General features: G+C 41.5%; 1 protein-coding gene across 1 annotated transcript in view; it reads left to right on the top strand.

Moving 5' to 3' along the window:
* Positions 1 to 2,054: 2,054 nt before the first annotated feature.
* Positions 2,055 to 20,395, top strand: part of TOP1 (DNA topoisomerase I) — an 88,359-nt gene continuing 70,018 nt past the window's right edge. Inside the window, exons 1-2 of the mRNA XM_045804624.2 lie at positions 2,055 to 2,346; positions 2,663 to 2,687. Coding sequence (XP_045660580.1) covers positions 2,314 to 2,346; positions 2,663 to 2,687 — 58 coding nt within the window. The 5' untranslated portion in view covers positions 2,055 to 2,313. The remainder of the gene's footprint in view (positions 2,347 to 2,662; positions 2,688 to 20,395) is intronic.

Below are 20,395 nucleotides of genomic sequence, written 5' to 3'. Positions count from 1 at the left end.
GGGAGACCTGAGTTTAAATCCAAAATTCAGTACCTACTAGCTGTGTGTTCCCAAGAAACTTTTTTTTTGATAGTCAAATAAAATTCCACCATTATCATCTTTGTCCAGAGAAGGAAACTGGGGCTCAGAGAAGTTAATCAACTTGCCTGAGGTTACACAGCTAATAAACAGCAGAGCAGAATTCACACCTAGATTGGTTTGACTTCCACATGTGTGCTCCTGACCACTGTATTACCCTACTTTCATTCATGATTGATTGCATGCCTCTTCTGTAGGATCTGTTGCTAGGTGCTGGGGATGAAGCATCAACCAAGAGACCTCGGGTTCAATAGGGGAGATAGACATAAAATCACTCATTACCCCCTTTAGTAACTTAATAACAACTGTGATAAGTATTACAAAGAAAAAGACACTCTATGAGGGGCACTTGATCTGGATGAGGAAAGAGGGAGTCAGAGAACGTGGGAGGTGGGATCACTTTGAGAAAGTGATATTAAGGTTGAACTTTGAAGCATTCACAATAATTAACCCCAAAGTGCTCACCACTAGATGTTATAAGAGATGATTTCAATGGTCCATGGATGGGCACTTTTCATATGTATTTGTAAATGATTTCATAGACAGTATTATTTCATAGATATTATTACTTAGGAGGAAGCTAAGTAAAGAAGGGGGTCAATTAAAATATTAAGTAAAATAGCAGAAGTGGTTAATAGGTATGGCAAAATTCACAAAGGTCACACTTAAATGAAGCAGGTTATGTAGCAGGGCCCTGGCGGCTACTTTAAGAATTCTGAGCTTTATACCAGGGTGATGGGAAGTATTGTGGGAAGGGGATAAGTTAGAGCTGCGTGTTAAAAAGTTCACTTTGGCTAGCAGCTTGTGAAAGGGACAGAACGGAAGCAGGGACCCTTGTTAGGAGTGAATTATGATTATCCGAGCAAAAGATAATGCAGATTTCGACAGATGTGTGGGCAGAAGAGGTAGATGGGTTTAAGAGGTGCAATCAGCTGGACTAATGAGAAAGAAAGGTGGGAGATGTCTAGGGTGGAGCTTTTCTAGCTGGGTGGAGGAAGATGGGGAGTTCAGCCCTGGAGAAGCTTGTGAGGTATCCAAAGGTAGATGTCAGACAGGAGGTTGTAGGTCACTTATCCCTGACACAGTTTAATAAAATAGCCCCACAGAGCTATCCTATGGATTCAGACCAGAGAACACAATAGGTGCTCCATAAAAGGCATTTCTTTGTCCTATTCATCTCACTTCTGCCCCATAGTATGCTAGGGATACAGCGATGTACAGAGCCAGGTCCTGTTTACCCCGAGGACCCATTCCCTTTGGCCCTTTGCATCATCCCCTTTTTCAGCAGGATTCCTGGCTCACAGTAGATGCTCAATGTTTGTGGAATGAACGAATGAAATTAGGGCTCTGGTGACCCAGGACTACACGCACCCGGCTGAAAACTGGAGCTAAATCAGATATTGGGTTGGTTAAAAAATTAAAATAAATTTTAAGAAGTGGAGGGAAATAATCCAGAATGTTGGAAGGCCTGGACAAAGACTAGGGAGGGAGCTCCTGCCTCCAGGCGGCCTAGGGGTCCGGTTAGAGAGCGAACAGTTGCTGGTGAAAGGTCTGGGGCCTGTGCGGCCAAGGTATTTTAAGCTGCAAAGACATGCAGAAGCAGGACAGCAGCTCGGCCGGGACTGCTGCGGTCCCGCCGCGGCCTTTAAAGGCCCACCACGTGGCCGCGCCGCCGGCCTGAGTCCGGGGGCGGTGTCCCGGCTGCGCCTGCGCACTGTCTCGCAGAGGAGTACGGGGTTCCGAGAAAATGCGCCGGGAGAGGAAGGCAAGGTTGCTCTGGGTGGGCGGCCGTGGGAGGAGTCGGCTCCTTATGCAAATAACAGCGGCTCGCGTGGACTAGGGGGCGGGGCTTGCGATGCAAAGTCGCGTCCGTCTTTGGAAGCGCGAGGGGGCGGGCCCTGCACCCTCGGCCTTTTTCCGCGAGTCTCTGACGTCGCCGACGTCTCGTTTAAAAGCGGCCGCGCAGGCGCAGTGAGCCGAAATGCGAACTTAGGCTGTTACACAACTGGTGGGGTCCGCTCTCGCCGCCCGCCCGGCAGTCAGTCAGCGTCGCCGCCGTAGTCGCTGTCTCAGCCGTTCCGGGAGTCTCAGGCCCGCAGCCGCCGCCGCTTACCCGCGCCTCCGGGAGCCTCTGGAAGCCTCCGGGAGCCCCCGTCCGCCCGCACAGGCCGGTCCCGACCGACTGCGTCTCCTCGGCGCCCCTCGCCGCCCGCCGCGCTCGCCGCTCCGGCCGACATGAGTGGGGACCATCTCCACAACGATTCCCAGGTACGGCTCGGCCCGCTCCTCCCGGCGCCCCGGCCCCGCCCCGGCACTCCGCGACCCCCGGCGCAGGCCCCGGCCCGGCTGCTTTGACAGGCCAGAGCCCCCGGCCAGGGGCGGCCGGCCGGCGGAGCTGGGCGCGCTAGGCCTCGGGCGAAAGCCGCGAAGTTACAGATTGGGGGGATGGTTGCCCCTTATGGCGGTTCCTGGGGCCCCCTCATCCCCGGGGCGCAGGGTGGGCTAGGCCCCCAGCCCCGCGCGCTCGCCGCCTGCGGGGTGAAAGGAGCCTGTTTGTTCATATTCCCTCCTTTTCTCTCTCCAGATTGAAGTGGATTTCCGATTGAATGGTGAGTGTACCCCCCCGCCCCGACCCCGCGTCCCCTAGCTGCCGGCCGCCTACCCCGCGCCCGGCCGGAGCCGGGCAGAGGACAGACATGGCGTCCCAGAGACTAAGTCCCGGCTCCTCGCTCACCGGCCCCATTGTTCCCATCGGGCCGCCTCTGGACCCCCTTTCCGGGGACCCCAGCCCCCCCAGATCGCGGCCCCGCCAAGAGGGGGCAACGGAGACCCGGCGTCTCCCGCCGCCGGGCTTCGGGCAGCCTTTCCCGGCCCGGATTCCTCCCGGGAAAGTCGCCTTGTCGACAGTCGGGACTTAGTCTCTGCGCCATTTTCTTTTTCTCTCTCTTCTCCTTTCTGTGCCTGTGTCTCTTTCTCTCCCTCCCTCGGCTCCTTCCTTGAGCTGCCCAGAAAGAGCTTTCTGCAGAGCAAAGCCGAATAAATCACAGTCTTCACCAGAGAGGGAAGGGTGGGAGACTGAATTGTTACTATTTTTTCCAAGGAGAACTTTATTTTGGGGGTTATTCCCTTTCTGCTTCTTGTTTCCTTTTCTGTTTCCAGAATGAAAGATACCCTTCGGCAACTGTTGATTTGGGGGGGGTGGGGGTTAGGGGTGTAGGATGTTTATGATGGGAATTATGGTTATAAAACTAAAGCCACCCTTTGTGGAGTTTATCATATTTTGAGGTTGTTTTTCCCGAGTTGTGTTCTTTGCAAAGGTAGTAGTAGTACCTCCCTTCAGAAAGTTTGCAAGTTCTCTATGGGCCAACCAGTGCAATTGTTGGACTCGGGCATATAGATTATTTAAAAAAAATTAAAGTATTCCTGACTAGAACTTTTCATGGTGGTTGAGGTTCCTAATGCAGTGTTTTGTTTTTGTTTTTTTAGAACCGCAGTTTAGTGTACTTGTCAGGAGGAAAGGTTGTTGAGCATCTCATCTGGACCTGGTGTATTGGCCTTTTCTTTTGGGCTGTGGGGGGAAAAAAGATTTTATTTATCGAAACAAAGAGTAGCCAGCACCCACCCCTGTTTCCTGTTCTTTTTCAGAAGTCGCCGTTTTTCAGGAATCAAGAGCTAGCTTGCTTTTCCCGGATCTTTATGTTTTTGACCCCTTTTCAGCCAAATCAAGGCATTTATTCTTTGAGTATTTCCACTTCAATTATTCAGTGAAGATTCCCCCAATAAAAAGCTCACCCTGTGGGCTTTTCAGCAATCTTATTGAAGGAGAAGGTACCTTCTGTAGTGTGCTGGGAATTCCCACTGATTCTGATGGTACATAATCCTGCTCAATTGAGTTCGGGTTCCGGGAACCTCTCCAATGGGAGAAGCTGATGAGTAGGTTTTCTGGTGTTGTAATCAGCAGTCCATCATGTTAGCCTGCTCTACTGAGAGCAGCCTTATGTTCAGATTTGTAGTGGGGCATCTAACAAGAGATGTGACTCTGCAAGGAAAGATTGTGGTTAAATTAAAGTGTAGCATTTCTTGAGCACCTAATATGTGCCAAACACTGTGCGTAGTGCTAGAGCTGAACCTTTGGTCACAATGCTTCTCTCCCTCAATCCTGTCTATTGGGAGAGACATAATTAGTTAATTATAAGGTAGGTACTGAGGTGTATATATACCCAAAATGCTTTGAGAAACTAGGGGACTTAATTTTGTCTGCGGGTGGGGAAATTTCTCAGAGGAGGTGACTTCTGAGCCCTGTGTTGTGCAAGCCGAGGTGCTGAGTGTCCGGAGTTGGAGTATTTCTTTACTATGTTTAACCTATCAGGATTTTAAAAGAGTGATGAGTCCCCTGCGTTGAAAAACCACAAAGAGTATAGATGTTTCTTTGGGATGTGGGAGCAAAGAAAGGATGGGGCAGATGAGGATGTAAAGAGTCCTTTTGACCTCTTTTGGAGGAAGGTAGGAGCTTAACACAGGAAAAGTGTTCTTTTGACTTTAAGATTGGGCTGAGTAGGTCGTGAATTTAGTAATGAAACAAAGTTTAGTCCTTTCTCTTCAGAAAGTTAATCTCCATGGTTCTCACTTAAATTTTGCAAAGGAACTATTGAATATGTGATGATTGTAGGTTGGGTAAATTATTGATCTTTAATGCTGTTTTTATAGAAACTGAAGTAGACTGAGTATATTGACTTAGAATGTGATCACTTGTAATTGCAGTAATTGTTAATATTTGTTGAATGCTTAGTGTTTGCCTGATACAAATCTTTGGTCTTTCCATGGATCATCTAATTTTATTTAATCCTGGGAAGGACCCTATGAGTTAAGTACTATCATCTCTATTTTATAGATGAGGAAACTGAGGCTTAGGTATGTTTATTAGCTTGCTCACGGGCAGGTGAGTCTGGCATTCCAAAGCTCCCAAGCTTAGCCAGTATGCTATATATATATCATTGCAGTATGACAAAATTAAAAGCTGCACATCTCTACAGATCTGATAAATGAGGGAAGGATTTGATAGTTTTTCATTAGCTTACTTTTTAACTAAACCTCCTCCTTCAAGAGAAAAGCACTTTAATTGCCTCCCCACCATCCTAAGTGTCTGACACTGGAATAATTATCTGTGTAAATATTGTCTATAAGAAAGATGTAGTGTCAGTAACTGTGTGCTTGCTCTGTTAAGTAATACCCTGGTAACTAGTGATTAACTATGAAAGACAGTTTTTCAAAAATAAAAATCAGTGTTTAATTATACTCAGACATGTCATTATTGATCTTTGCATTAAGAAGAGTTTGCTTAAGCATGATCTTAAGTGGACTTAACCCAACTTACAGATTAACTGTGCAAGTGCATATATACAAACATCCCTCATTCTACCTGCCCTCATTCCTTAAGACCTAAAAGACTTTTTGCCCTTTGGAGCTCATTCTTTACAATAGTTAAAACTGTTGCTGTTCGTTTGGAATTTAGAATGTTCTGGCCCATATTCAACTGCTGGGAAAATCTGTTACTTGTGAAGAACGTTCATATTTAAAATATTGACGGTGAGCTGGGAGTTTCAGGAGCAGAAACCATAATCTTTTACCTACCTTTTTCCTTTCGAAGTGTTGGTAGCACTAACTGTAGTGGGGCTGAGTCATTACAGTACTGTGCAGACTGCCGTGCTATCTGTAGAGTTGGTAATAGTAACGTCACTTTGGGGTTTAGTGATCCTTCTGCTATTTCAAGGACTTGGAGTTTTTGCCTCTCTACTCTGGATTTGTGGGGTTCCTCCCTCCCTGGGATGAGCAAAGTATAAGGCTTGATTCAATTAGTGACTAGTTAGTCTAAGTAATGTTATATGGGATCATAGTTTGACATCATGTTGTGTTGATTCTGGTTAGCTTAATGGATTCAGATTGTATGGCGGATTTAAATATAAAACGTTTCTGATGCTAACAGTTGTATTTCTGCACTTAGGTACAGATCGAAGTGGGGGGTGGGAAGATTGGTGATGTGGCTATCTGGAAATTCCCATCACATTTTTAAAACTGCAAACTGATGGCACCTTCAAGTGAAATATGGCACATCTTCCCGCTCAGTCCAGAAACACTTAAACATTGGGCTCTGGTGTTTTCTTTCCTTCTACAACCAAACTCCTTGGGGGGACACCTTTTCAGAATTAGTGACTACTGTGGAATCTTTATATTACACTTAGACATGAAACAAAGTTGCTTGTCAACACGTGCTTTTTAGATTACTAGCATATCAGAACACCCAGACAAATTTTAGATTCTGATGTTTCTGGTAAAACTAGAATATCCAGGAGTTATTAAAGGAATCAGAAATACCTCATAGTTTGAAAGGTGAAAACTAGGTAATATTGATGTCTCCAGCTCATACTTTTCTTTGGTAAGTAGATAAAATGGAAAATAGAAATCAGAGTCAGTCCCCAAATCTCATTTTAACCAATAGCAGCCAAAAAAAAAAAAAAAAAAATTGGCTTTTTTTCTTTAACATCAGCATAAAAATGAGGAATTGTGAGAGTTTGAAAGAGTGATTCATTAATTTGTTCTGGGTCTTAGTGAATTGGTATCCATTCATACAATATACAAGAGCCAGGGATTTTTAACATATCTTAAATCTTAGATTCCAAAATTAGGCCGTTGGGATTTTTTGCTTTGTTTGTTTTCAGCAGGGGAAGGGGGGCAAAAACTGTCAGCCTTTTAAGTCTGTAAATATGTTTGAGAAAGTTTTGTGTGGTATATTAATTATAGTAACAGTTATCCTCTACTGCTACGGGTATGGGAAATGATTCTATTGTACTTTATGGATAGATTTCATTTTAGGAGCCTTCGGATTATAATGAAATTGTCTGTGTTATTTCATATTAGGTGGTTATGAATGCGTAGTATGTTATGGATCTTTAACAACATTTACCGTACTTGCAGTTCAAAATAAAATGAATTTTCTTCAACCCAAAGTTCTTTCCCCAGAAGTGTGTTTTTGTGAGGGATTTCATACTTCCCATATGAAACTGTGTTGAACTCCAGTAAAGTTCTAGCTTTATTTGGAAAAATGGATTGAAATGTGATTGTTTACTTTTGAATGAGGCTATGGAAATGCTTTAAATGAATATTTGATGTGGGACCCTGAGGTTAAAAAAAAACCCTCTTGAAAGAATGGTAAAATATAGTCAATTCTTTGCATTTGTATGTGGCAGAGTCAGTTAAGTGACTTTTCTGTGTCCTGTGGTTTAGAATATCTTCTCAATTGTTTTGAACCCTTAACTGTGCATAAGAAGGGCATTTGGGCAAACTGTTGAGAATATGGCTTAAGGTAAAAAGGTTGGGATGGGAGAAGTTCCTAACTGGCCTTTAAGAAGTGAATGAGGTATTGTGTTTAAAGGAAGCTTTCAAATTGTCTTTAAACTTTGAGTAGTAATAGTTGGAACAAGTCTTTTCTCTGTATTTCCATGCCTTGTAAATGAAGTTTGAGATACAGCTTTCCATCCCTGTGGCTCCAGGCCAGTCACTGATGAAGGAAATCTAAGGAGGCAAGAAATAATTAGCATTTTACCAGCCCCTGCCCTTCCCCCACAACCTGCCTATCTAGGTGTGTGTTGTATGCTCTGTGTTGATAGCACCAGTGCCTGGGTACTGTGGAGGGGGATAAAGATGGTGGGGAGGGAGGGCAGGTATCTTGGTAGCCTCGGCTTTATTATTAGTGGGGAAAAAGCTTATAAAATATATTAGCTATTAATGGTATTTTTGGTAGGGCTATAGGAAATGACAGCATGCTAAAATAACAGCAAATAGATACTGTTTAACATGGTTTTTTTTTTCTGTATGTTCAAGAAAGAGTATTTTTCATACTGGGAGAGAAGTGATTTTACTGATTATCTCAAGTATATCTTAGGGTATATAGTTTATAATACCATCAAGCTAGAACCCTATTTATCTTTATCTGTCATTTATGTCTCTAAATTTTAGTAGAGAAAGAAACTAAGGGAGAGAGGCAACTTAAGTTTTAAATTTCTTTTTTGGATGGTATTCATTTTCAATTTGTTGGCTTAAATTTTTATATCCATTCAGTTATCTCCCTGCCACCTTTACCTTTGTGTACTGTTCTTGAGAATTTGTCTGAAGTTTATAGTAGATATTTTTATTTACATCTCCCTCGTGCCCTCTCCATTAGATTTAGGGTAGAGGTGTATCTCTACCAGCCTGTTAATTCCTCTCTGAGCCTTTGAAGTTAACTTTGTTTCTGCGGTTTAAGGACCCAGAGAACTCCGTTCATTAGCATTCCTGAGATACACCTAGATAGGCTCCAGCAAAAGGTGTTAAAGAAATCAGCATTATTGGGGCGCCTGGGTGGCACAGCGGTTAAGCGTCTGCCTTCGGCTCAGGGCTCAGGGCGTGATCCCGGCGTTATGGGATCAGGCTCCTCCCCTATGAGCCTGCTTCCTCTCCCACTCCCCCTGCTTGTGTTCCCTCTCTCGCTGGCTGTCTCTATCTCTGTCGAATAAATAAATAAAATCTTTAAAAAAAAATCAGCATTATTGGGGACTTTAATTCTCTTGTCTTTGTTGTTGAGAACAAGTTTCATAGATCCCTGGGTATTCTGACATTTTCCTGTGTTTTAAGAACAAAAGACTGCCAACTCTTGGTCTCAGTATTCTTTGTATTTTTCTTAGCACAGCCTAGCAAAGATAGATGCCTGGGATCTTTCTTGGAGGAGATATCCTTGGCTGTTTGGAGTTTACCCGCCCCCCCAAAATGTTTTAAGTTGAAGGTTAATCCTACACTAGAGTACACTAGAGATGCACCCTTTTGCCGCTTCGTAAAAGTCCAGGTTTTCATCTTGTTGCCATAGATGAATGCCCAGATTTATAAAGGTTTGTGAGCAGAATACTGGTTGGACAGAAGACTTAAACCTAGCTTGTTTCAGGATCAGTAAATTAGGGGATCTCATTGGCTAAGAACTTTTACTTTACCCATCTCATATAAGGTAGCCTCTTCATTTATAGTCTTATCTGAGCTCTTGCTATGGAGTAGAAGGGGAAGTGGGAGGAAAGGAACAAATTTTGAGAGCTTAGTAGACATCACATTTTTGTATTCATTAAATCTGAATTTAATGGGAATAGTACAGAGTGCATAGGTTTATGGGAGAACCTGAGACCAAGAAAGGAAAACTTCACCTTTTACACCTTCTCAGGTCCCTTTTGGTAGCATGCTGCCTGGTCTAGATTACAGAAATCCCAGACTGTAAATGGTAAGCTTCTAGTAAGAGATGTCACAACCTGCCCTTAATTATGTGCTCCTAGAGATAGTTTAGACCCTTTGCATCTGGAGGGCTAGGTCTTAAAGAGATACTTCGCTGTTAAGGCTGGAACCAGATTAATACTAAAGGATATAAGTGATGAAGAGGGAGGCTGTGGGGAGATAACATTCTGGAGCAGCTGTGGTAAGTAGAAAATTGGAGTAGAAAAATCTAAATAAGTCCCTATTCTTAGTATGAAACTTAGCTCTGGCAGCTAAACCTTGTTTTGTCATCTATAGATAGGGATGATATTTCTATGCTTCACAAGCTATTGAGATTTAAGTTTATAGAGAGCCTCTTCGCCCACATTTTATTTATTTATTTTTTATTTTTTTAAAGATTTTATTTATTTGACAGAGATAGAGACAGCCAGCGAGAGAGGGAACACAAGCAGGGGGAGTGGGAGAGGAAGAAGCAGGCTCCCAGCGGAGGAGCCTGATGTGGGGCTCGATCCCATAACGCCGGGATCACGCCCTGAGCCGGAGGCAGACGCCCAACCACTGTGCCACCCAGGTGCCCCTCGCCCACATTTTAAAATTGAAACTTTGGTCAGACAACTTCTATTCTGAAGTGGGTCTTTATTTTGAATGTTAGGTTTCAGGTACTGATGTTGGTGACTTCTTCCTTCACTGGTATTCCCTGATAACCTTTTAAATCTTCTGACATTTACACAGTGAACAGTAGCATATAACTAGAGTTCGTTGAGTCTTTACCTCACTGAACTTCACAGCCTACACTGATCTCTTATGATTATGAAGCAACCACTAAAAAATGAAAGGTGGTGTTATCTGTTTCTAGGTTTGGGCTAAGTAGGAGCCAAATGTGTATCTGGTCCCTACTTTTCTAAGAATAAGAATAAGGCAAGATTGTCATTGCTGAAAGAACTTCTTTTTCAGAGGGGAGGAGCTTAGAAATGAAGAAACTGTATTGCTGTGGCTAATTTCTCAGCCCTTTAGAACTATGGATTTTCTCTTAAAGATGCCCAGAACTTAAATGTCAATTATATCTCAATTTTTAAAAAGGTACCCAGAGCTTTATCTTTATTGGATGCACTTAGTAAGTGAAATGCCGAGTTCATTATTTGTGATTGTTTTTTTTTAAACGACAGAGCTCAGTATGTCTTGTGTCAGCATGTTTTTTCAAAAGGCCGCTATTTTACTTCTCCCCCTAAAACATTTTTATTTTTATTTTTTCCCTCCAAAACATTTTTAAACTGAGAAGACTCAAAAGCATCTGAGAGTTACCTTGATTTTTCATTTATTCATATATTGCTTAAAGGGACCAACTCAACTTCCTGTGAAATAGTAATTCTTGGCAACAAGAATGCCTTAAATAATAAAACTTAGGAATGAGAATTTAAGTAGGAAACTCCATGCTAGCAGTTATGCATGAGTATAGGCATTTGGGAGATTTCATGAAAAAATATCTAGTAAGCAGAAATTTCAATAATGGCTCTTAAGTCTAGCTAACGCTGAGTGCTACTTAAAAGAAAATAAACCAAAATGAGTTGTGGAATATGTTTACTGATGTCCATTAGATTAAGCCAAGTGGATCTTAGTAGATACACCATTGATCAAAAGGATTATCATAGAAGCATCACAACAGGAGCAAACTTCAAACATACTCGCTCAAAGGTGGGCTGGGGAAAATAATTTCATAGGAGAGAAATTACAAAATTGGGTCTAATTTTAAAAAGTCTTCAGAGAGAAAGTTTTCAAAAGATAAACATCTCAGGAACATGGTTCGTAAAGTATATGGAGAAAAATATCCTGTGGGAAAGTGAATATTTATTAATACTGCATGGCTGTATTGCCCTCAGTGTGTCAGAATATCCAGAATGGAATTGAAAGTTAAGCTTGGGCCTCTTCCTCTTTTTTCTCTGATTCCGAATGTGAAGTGTGTGTGTGTGTGTGCGTGTGTCCTGGCCAAATCAACCATGGTAGAGTGGAAAGGACAGAGATTGAGTCAAGGGGATTTGAATTTGAGTTCTTGTGCTTCTGCTCAATAGCGAAAAGTTAATCTCCAAGCCTTAGTTCTTTACCTGTAAACTAGGTCTAATACTTAACTCACGCGATTGAGGATTAAAGAGCATGTGAGGATCACTGTAGGAAAGATGAAGCTTAGTACAGAATTTTTAGTTCCTTGCCAATCCTTAAAAAACAAAACAAAACAAACCTTTTTCAGAGATTGCTTTTTTAGTGTTTTTTTTTTTAAGATTTTTTTTTTTTAATTTATTCATTTGACAACACATGCAGGGTGAGCAGAGGGAGAGGGAGAGGCAGGCTCCCCGCTCAGCAGACATGGGCTCCATCCCCGGACGCTGGGATTTTGACCCAAGCCGAAGGCAGACGCTTAACTGACTGAGCCACCCAGATGGCCCTGCTTTTTTAGTCTTTTGTATAAAAGGAACAACTTTAATTTTTGAATTTGGATATTGTGAGATTTTGCCCAAGAGAGTGGGTCACTAGGGAGCCTTGAATATGATACTGTTGCTGTGGATCCAGACAGGCGAGGTCAGGATGGGTAAGACTTTGTGACTGTGTACAAACCACTTTGTTTCTCATAGTTAAATTACAGTTTAAGAGTCTTTGGCAGCCAGTAACTTTTCCCCCTTTGCACTTGGGATGGTGCAATATTTATAGATCTACTCAGGAAAGTGAAAATTTCATGTTTAATTGCAAATGGAAAATTTAAGCTGCCATATTTATTCATTCAAATATTGAGAAAGTAAATAGCAGTAACGACTAGACACAGATGAACAAGACAAATCCATATGGTTCCCAGAACGAACATTTTGAAGTTAGTACTTGTAGGTCTGTATGCTCACTTCCTCTGTTGAGATTCCATATTTTTCATTGGGCCTCAGTACAGAGGCTCCTGACATACCAGGTTGAATAGGGATGGAAGGTATTTTCTTGCAGTTAATACTTCACTATCAGTGAAAGAGTGACGTCTCCATTTACTCCCAATCTAAAAGATTTTTTTTTCTCCTTGCAAAAATTGGAAACCTAGGACCTTATTACAATTCCAAAGATGTCCAAATTCCTAACTGTTCTAGAAAAAAAAATGTTTTTTAGGATACCTGTAAGCTCATTAAATCATTTCACCTGGAAAAGAAGTTTAAAGTTCTGTGTATTTCCCGTTATCTTTCTGTATCAGACAAGAGTATTACATGAGATTTAGAAAAGTAGTTTTCAAGTTTTCCTGAACAGGTAGATTTGTCAGTGACTAGAAGTGTTCATGTTCTGTTCAAGAGATCATGTGACAATAGCTAATTCAAGTTATTTGCTTGAAATGGTTTAAATCCTTGAACTGAATTGCCTGAAATAAAGAGTGTAAAATCACCATCTTCATAAATTTGAAGAACTAAAATCTTAGAAATTAGACTCAGTACTTAAAGTCCTGCAAAACTAATTTTGTGGAGTAGTTTAAATATATTACTATTGTTACTGCTTCCAGGCCATGAAGTGTCTTGATATGAAAGCTGTTAAACTCCTCAGAGAAGGGTTCAGAGTATGTAGTGGTATTACTTATAGTGTTTTGAATATGGAAAAGTAATAGAGACTAATGTTAGACTGAACATGCCTTATTCTTATAATCAGTGCGTTTTCACAAGAATGAATGCAATGTCACTAGTTCTTGCTGTTTAACATCAGAAATGAAGAAGCAAGAGTCTCTCAGGGAATTGATCTTATCTCAGGATCTATTTCTTAATTTTTCATGGTTCCAGTTAACCAGGAAAGAAAACAAAAGCAGGGAGGAGGAACATAAGTTGTCTAGTCTTTGTAACTGCTGGCTTGTTATACTTGACTTCAGGCAGAAAGCTCTCTAAGGCCAGACCTCCCCCCGCCGCAGCTCTGAGCGGTCTCCCAGTTAGTGCCCTATGTGCATGTTCCGCTGGTGGTGGTTTGACCATAATTACTAATTTTTTCCCCTTAAAAATCAAATCCCTCCTTTCTCCCTTGAATATAGTGTGATATAAAAATAGGCACTTAAGCAGAATTTTATAGTCCTTTACAAATGTTAACACCTTCCTAATCTCAGAATGTCAGGAAAGTTGTCTGTTAGCAGAAGTATACTTGTTTGCTCTGTAGAAAATCGGATTCTAGTTGGACAAACAAGCCAAAATTTTTCCTCTTACAGTCTTGAAAATACTATAGAACTTCTTTAGGACTGGAGCTAACCTGTGGAATTGTTAGATGTCAGATAGAGTTTGTATTGAGCTCAGGTTTTTAGGGCAATAGTTTAAGGTTACGGCAAGGTATGATTCAATTGGGTCCATAAGTGGCTGAAAACAGTAGGAGTGTTGGTACAAGACTACCAGAGTTTTAAGCAGAATCCATACTGGTGGCACATAATGTAAATATGCATGCCAGTGGGTGCTATTGTACAAAAGAGAAGATAACTTTGTTAAGTGCACTTATTGAAAACTTGATTAAAAATTTAAAAATGTCCTTCTGCAGCAACTCTGTTTCCCAGAAATAAAGTTCAGTGTGTATTTTTCTCCCATAAGTCTATAGTCCTGTTTTGTTCTGTTCAGGTATTCCTTTCTTCTCTGGAGTACCTCCTAGTCTTTAGAATTTGGTACGGTTTGGATAAGTATGCCTGGTACTTCTCCATTTTACTACCTATTTAGGAAGGCACTGATATTGTAAACTCCTTCAGGATTAGCAACATCTCAGAGCCTATTTCCGTATTAAAGGCATAGTTATGGATGTTCCCCTTCCATTTTCCTGCGTCTGTCTACAGTCACCACTTAATCCCAGGTCAGAAGCAACCACTTTTCTCTGGCTTTGAGCTTCTCTCGCCCTCTTCTTCCAATTTTTTATTCTGGACTGGAAAAATTAACATGTTTTGCTTATTTACTAGGAAGTGTAAAAAGAACACTATCTCATCCTGTATGGGTAGTACGATGCTTTCCACAAATGTTTAAATTGTGAAATGGGAACCCCTCTCTTTCTAGCTCATTAGCTGGTTGAAAATCAAGTGAGAAAAAGTGAGAGCTTTATACTAAGTTTTCTTTCTTTCTTTTCTTTCTTTCGTTTTTTAAGTAATCGCCACACCCAGCATGGGTCTCTAACTCACAACCTTGCAATCAAGAGTCACATGCTGCACCAACTGAGCTGGCCAGGGGCCCCTACACTAAGTTTTCTTTGTTCTCAAACTAATCTGCTTAAGAATCACCTGGGAGCACTTGGTAAAAATACATATTCCTAGGCCTCTTAAGTTTATTCTTTAGTGGCACGGGCAGAGAAATCTTTTTTTTTTTTTTTTTTTTTTAAAAGAGCGAGAGCACTTAGGGATGGGAAGGGGCAGAGGGAGAGAGAGAGAGACTCTTAAGCAGGCTCCATACTAGGCGTGGAGGGGCTTGATCTGATAGCACAACCAGAGCCAAAATCAAGAGTCGGACACTCAACCGACTGAGCCACCCAGCTGCCCCAGATATCTGCATTTTTAAATATTTATTTAACAGCCCTCGATGATTCTGATTAATACAGCTGACCACAAATTATCTTTAGAGAAATTGATCCGTCTGGACTTTACTATCTTACTTGACTAAGATGTATGTTTTGCTTTGTTTGGTTAAGGTATTCCATTGGTTAAGCTATTAAGTTTATGGTTGATTTTGTTTTTGTTTTGGAAGGACCAGAGCAGTGTTTTTCAGTATATGTTTATAGAAGCTTGATATTTATCCTCAATATCTTCTACCTTTCAATGAGTATTTGCCTAAATAGTAGAGATGGTTAACTGCTTTTGCAGCTCTTTTACTATGTATCTCATCAGAATCCTAATCCTTTCTCCTCCTTCATGTTTAGCAAGCCATTATTTGATCCTGATGTCATCTTTTAGGATTGGGTGACTAAGCAGAGCACAAAGAGCAAGAGGTTGTTTTCATACTGATATCCCTACAATGGTTAAGGCAGAGCATTAGAAGGTAAGTGGAGGTATTGGCACAGTTTAAAATGTGGGATGCTGAAGATCTTATCTATGGCAGTCACTACCTTTAGATTAAGTTAGTCTTTAGCTACTGATGGCACTGATTGACAGGGGAGGATTCGAATGGAGCAGTGGTTCCTGAACTGTGTTTTCCTGATCAGCATTGTCTGAGAACTTGTTGGAAATGCAAATTCTTGGTCTCATCCGGACCTCCTGGCCCAAACTCTGGGAGTGGGGCTTAGTCAGCTAGGTTTTAACAAGTCAACCAAGGTGATGTGATGCACACTAAGTTTCAGAACCAGTGGAATAAATAAGATTTGAAGTTCACCTTTTCCTGTTGAGCCTCACATTTTTATTTTATTTTTTAATATTAATTTTTTTCGAGCCTCACTTTTTTTAGTAGGAATGAAAGACCGTGGACAAAAAGTTCACTTGCTTACCATTGAAATGCAGACTTCAGAACTAGATAAACTTGGTTAGCTGGGTGTCCCTAAGCAAGTCACAACTCTGATCCTAGTTTCTCATCTGTAAAAGTAGAAGGATAATAGCTATCTCAGAGTCATATAAAAGAGCCCCTAAGAATATCTGGTAGTACTGTACCCCAAGGTCAAATAATTGATGAGAATAAGATAAATTGATCAAAATAAGCTTCTGGTCAATTTTTTAGTCCTGACATTCATATGAAACTTAGAACTAGTTTTGTAGTAATTCAACCTCTTAAGCAGTATTCCTTGTTTTGTAGTTTTTGTATTTGTTTTTTTACAAGGCCCATGGCTAGGCCTCAGTACTTGTTCAAATACTTACTCTTCATTACAGTTTTGAAGTTGGAGTAATTCATAATTGGAGTATAAAAAGTAGCCTGTTAAATGAATTGCATTAGAAAGGCTTCTGAAGAACATTTGTGTGTTCAGGCTTACTCTTTCTCCAGCTAGTTGCCCAGAGAATGGCCTGTGCATTTCAAGTACCATCAGTAGTGATAAATCAAAACAAAGAGGGCCCCTTAGTTGAACTGGTAATAGGATGCATGAAACAGTGCATCAACACCCTTGACTCCTGTATGGGCAGACAAGTTGTAGACTTTGGGGCATTTTGAGGCCCATGCTCTGTTGAAAACAAGGGCAGCTTAGGCTGAGCTGTGGATTTCTATGTAGCATAGACAGGAGGTTTGTAGTCACTTTCACTATTTCCCAGGCATTAAGGGCTCACTTAATAGAAACAAAGGAGGACAAGCCTGCAGGAATGGGCCTGTCCTAATTGAGTTGGCCTGGGAAGGTACATTTTCAGGTTAGACAAGTCCTTTTTCCCTTTTAAGTTTTGCCTCCTGGGAAAGAAGAAACATTTTCAGTCAGGGATGTCCTTGTGAAAACATGACTCACTGCAGAAGAGTATATGAAATATAAATGCCCATTTTAGGGGTTTTGTAACTGGTTAATTACTCTCAGAGTAAAACATTCTAACTTCGTCTTGTATTTAGAGAACAAAGGTGAGTTCGTTAAATGGGATTTGCCATACTTCTGGCACCTAAAATAATTGCTCTACTAGGTTTGACTTACACCTCAGTGGACTAATACCTTAGTTGCAGTGTTCTCTGGGAAGCACTCTTTGAGGCTCTGATTCTCCAGGGACTATGTGCAGAAGTGGCCTGCTTTTGAGATGGCCATTTTAGCCAGGAAAACTTTTGGCCAGCCTTGAGGAATTACACAGCATTGTACCTTGCCATGTAGGGAAAAGGTCCTGGACTGGCCTCCAGCAGGGGAGTTGGTGGTGGGGTGGGGAGTTAGGACGAGGGAAGTCTTACTCCTGGCTTTGCCAGTTGTGACCAGAGTGAATCATGCAACATGGTGCCTCATGCTGTCCCAGCCAGTGAAAGGAAGATGTTGACCTGGATCCAAGCTTTTCAGTCACTGCTGTCCTGGTAGAACTTTCTATCATGATAGAAATGTTCTGTATCTGTGCTGTCCTATGTGGTGGCTGCTAGCCAAATGAGACTTGAGCTCTTGAAATGTGGCTAGTGTGACCAAAGAACTTAAAATGTTTATTTTACTTAAAGTAGCTACATGTGGCTAGTGGCTACTATAATTGGACAGCATAGCTCTAGATAAAATTTAGATGAGAATAGAGAGATTTAGGTTTAGATTTTGCTTGGAATATGGGTGCTTGGGGCACTTGGAACTTAAAAATTCAAAAGAGGTGTGAATTTGTGAGTCTGAATAACAGTCTTCCTTCTGTATATCTACATTGCCTTACCTGGATGACCTGCTAAGAGGACTTATGACTGGATGCACAGCTGTGTTTTTAAGAGCAGGTGGAAGTTTAGACAGTTCTCCATTTTACTTGACCCCTTTAGTATTGCACAAAGGTGAACATTTAAGGTCCTTTGGATTGAGTAAATTGTCATTTTATCTCGCAACTCTAGAAGATAAAGTATCATGTCTATTTTGTAGTTGACAAAACAGATTAACTTAAATTTATATACACCTTTATGGATCATTATCCTTTAAAATGATTGGGATTTGTCTACATTTGAAATTGCAAGTTTTTAGCATGTTGCTATAACAAGAGGTTTGTATTTGTTAAATTGTAGTCAATAAGTGAATGTCTGACTATAAGTGGAAGAAAATCTAAAATTGTGTAGGCAGGGGCTCCTGGCTGTCTGTCTATAGAGCATGGGACTCTTGATACTGGTGTTGTCAGTTTGAGGCCCACGTTGGGGGTAGAGTTTACTTAAAAAAAAAAATTGTATAGGCAAACAAACAGCACCCAAGAGATTAACTCACCCCAAAGTGTTGCTTACAGTAAGAGCAGATCAGAACTCAGTTTCTACAGCCTAACTGGGGTCTTCCTCTAATTTGCATGCTCATAGTGAATGTCGACTGCATCTCACTTAAAAGTACTCTGGTCCACAGTTAGACAGTATTAGTCTAATCGCCCAAAATGGGACTGTAGCCTTGGCTACTGTGAGGACCACCGACATAGTGGACATGTGAAGTCTCAGAGAATAACTTGGATGAATTGCTTTAAGACCAGGAACGGATCCATTTTGCTCCAGCTTTAGCTTCAAATTATGGTCATTTATTTTAGAGGTGAGAAGAGGAAGTGGACTAGGCATGAAATAAATAGCAGATAATTTGAACATTTACTCTTTCCACTTTACTTTTGAAGAAACTGAGATTCAAGGCTTTATAGTTGTATGAAAACCACAGAGCTGGAAGACTAATCTAGGCCTGTCTGATGCCACATCCTGAGTTCTTAAAGGTGACACAAAACAAGGTAAAGGGAAACCTGGGTGACTCAGTTGCCTCCTGAGAATTCTGGGCTATAGCGGAGCTACCCATGTAGTTATCAGACTAAAGGCTGTCAGAGTACTCACCTTCATTTACAGTGGATCTTTACCAGACTATTATCATTGACTAGCAGGCTCTGCTGAAATGTATGTATGTATGAGAGAGAGAGAGCGCGTACAAGTAGGGGGAGTGGCAGGCAGAGGGAGAAGCAGGCTCCCTCCTGAGCAGGGAGCCTGAGGCAGGACTCAGTCCCAGGACTCTGGGATCATGACCTGAGCGGAAGGCAGATGCTTAACCGAGTGAGCCACCCTGAGCTACCCAGGCGTCCCTCTGCTGAAATTTGAACTAATGTGTAATCCTTTCCCTATTAAGGAACGTCTGCCTGCCTGTGTAGAAAAGACCTGAGAGTAATTTATTTTTTAGCAGTTCAGCTTGTACTTGGAGCCAGTTATTCCAGAAATCAGTAAAACCTCCTTTTATCTGAGTACCCAAGGAAAAGGATCTTGTTAACCAAGGATTAAGTAGACCCTCCCACCCCCTTATTTTAGAAGGATCTCTGAAGCCTGCTCATTTACAAAGGAATTTCATCAGAGTTGGTTAGCAGTATGTGAACAACTATGATGTTGTTCCCACCTCAAGGGGGATAAATAACAAATTTAACTAGCTTGCTGCTTAAGAAGCAGAAATAGCAGTGGGCTCATCATTGGCCTCCCCTTCAGAGTATCATTCATGCGATTTACTTTATCTAGTTAAGCAGAGTAGGAGTAGATTTTAACTACTTTTAAATTGTGTTGATTAATGACCATTCATGGGCTCTTTAAAGGAAGGAGAATGGTGGGAGCTGGGCTTAGTGTGAATATCGTTTAGGAGAAAGCTTAGGAATTAGAGAGGAGCCACAGGTAAAGTTAAAGCAGGGAGGGTATTTACTTACACACTGAGCTTGAGAAAGGCACCTCTTCCCAGGGTACATTGGGGTTCGTTTCAAAAAGAATGTTGTTAAATACACCAGAAACTAATGTTATATGTCAGTTATACCTCAGTTTGAGAAAAAAAAAAAAAAGGTTATTTCATGACACAGGGAAATTATATGAAACTCAAATTTCACTGTCCATAACTAAAATTTTATTGCAGTGTAGCCATGCTCATTCCTTTACGTATCATCTGTGGCTGCTTTTGTGCTACAGTGGCTGTTGAGTTCCTGCTGCAAAAATCGAATGGGCTGTAAAGCCTAAACTACTTACTACCTGTCCCTTTACAGAAATATGTTGCTGACCCTTGGGTTGGTGAGTAGGGCCAGTTGCTCACCTGACTGAGTGGCGCTTGTATGTGTCACAGGAAGCTCACAAGACTCTTCATATTACTTGGTAGCCTGGATCTCCCAAAGGAATCTGTGTAAGCCAAGTGTCAAAAGTTTACTGTGAGCTTGCAATTTCATTAAGTCTTAATCCATTTTTTTCTTACTCATTTTCCCAACAGAGTCCTACTAGCTGGACTCAAGTTACCTGTCTCTAAGCATGGCTCTGCCCACTATTGTCCAAACAACAAAGAAAATTTATATTCTAAAGAACTTGACTACCCTACTCCTTATCTAAGCTGTGTTACCCCTTATGTAGTTCTTCCTTCTTCCTCTCAAACAGGGGCTGTTAGAGTAGCAGGTGAAAATAACCTCTTTACTTCCTCAATTGTAGAGACTCAATATTCTCAGCTGTACAAAATAAATAAATAAAGTCCCCAGGGACTGACTCAGCACCTT

Source organism: Ursus americanus, chromosome 22 (assembly GCF_024610735.1).
Source record: "Ursus americanus isolate L20-20 chromosome 22, mUrsAme1.1.p, whole genome shotgun sequence".
Lineage (NCBI taxonomy): Eukaryota > Metazoa > Chordata > Mammalia > Carnivora > Ursidae > Ursus > Ursus americanus.
This window is presented reverse-complemented; position numbering and strand designations above follow the sequence as displayed.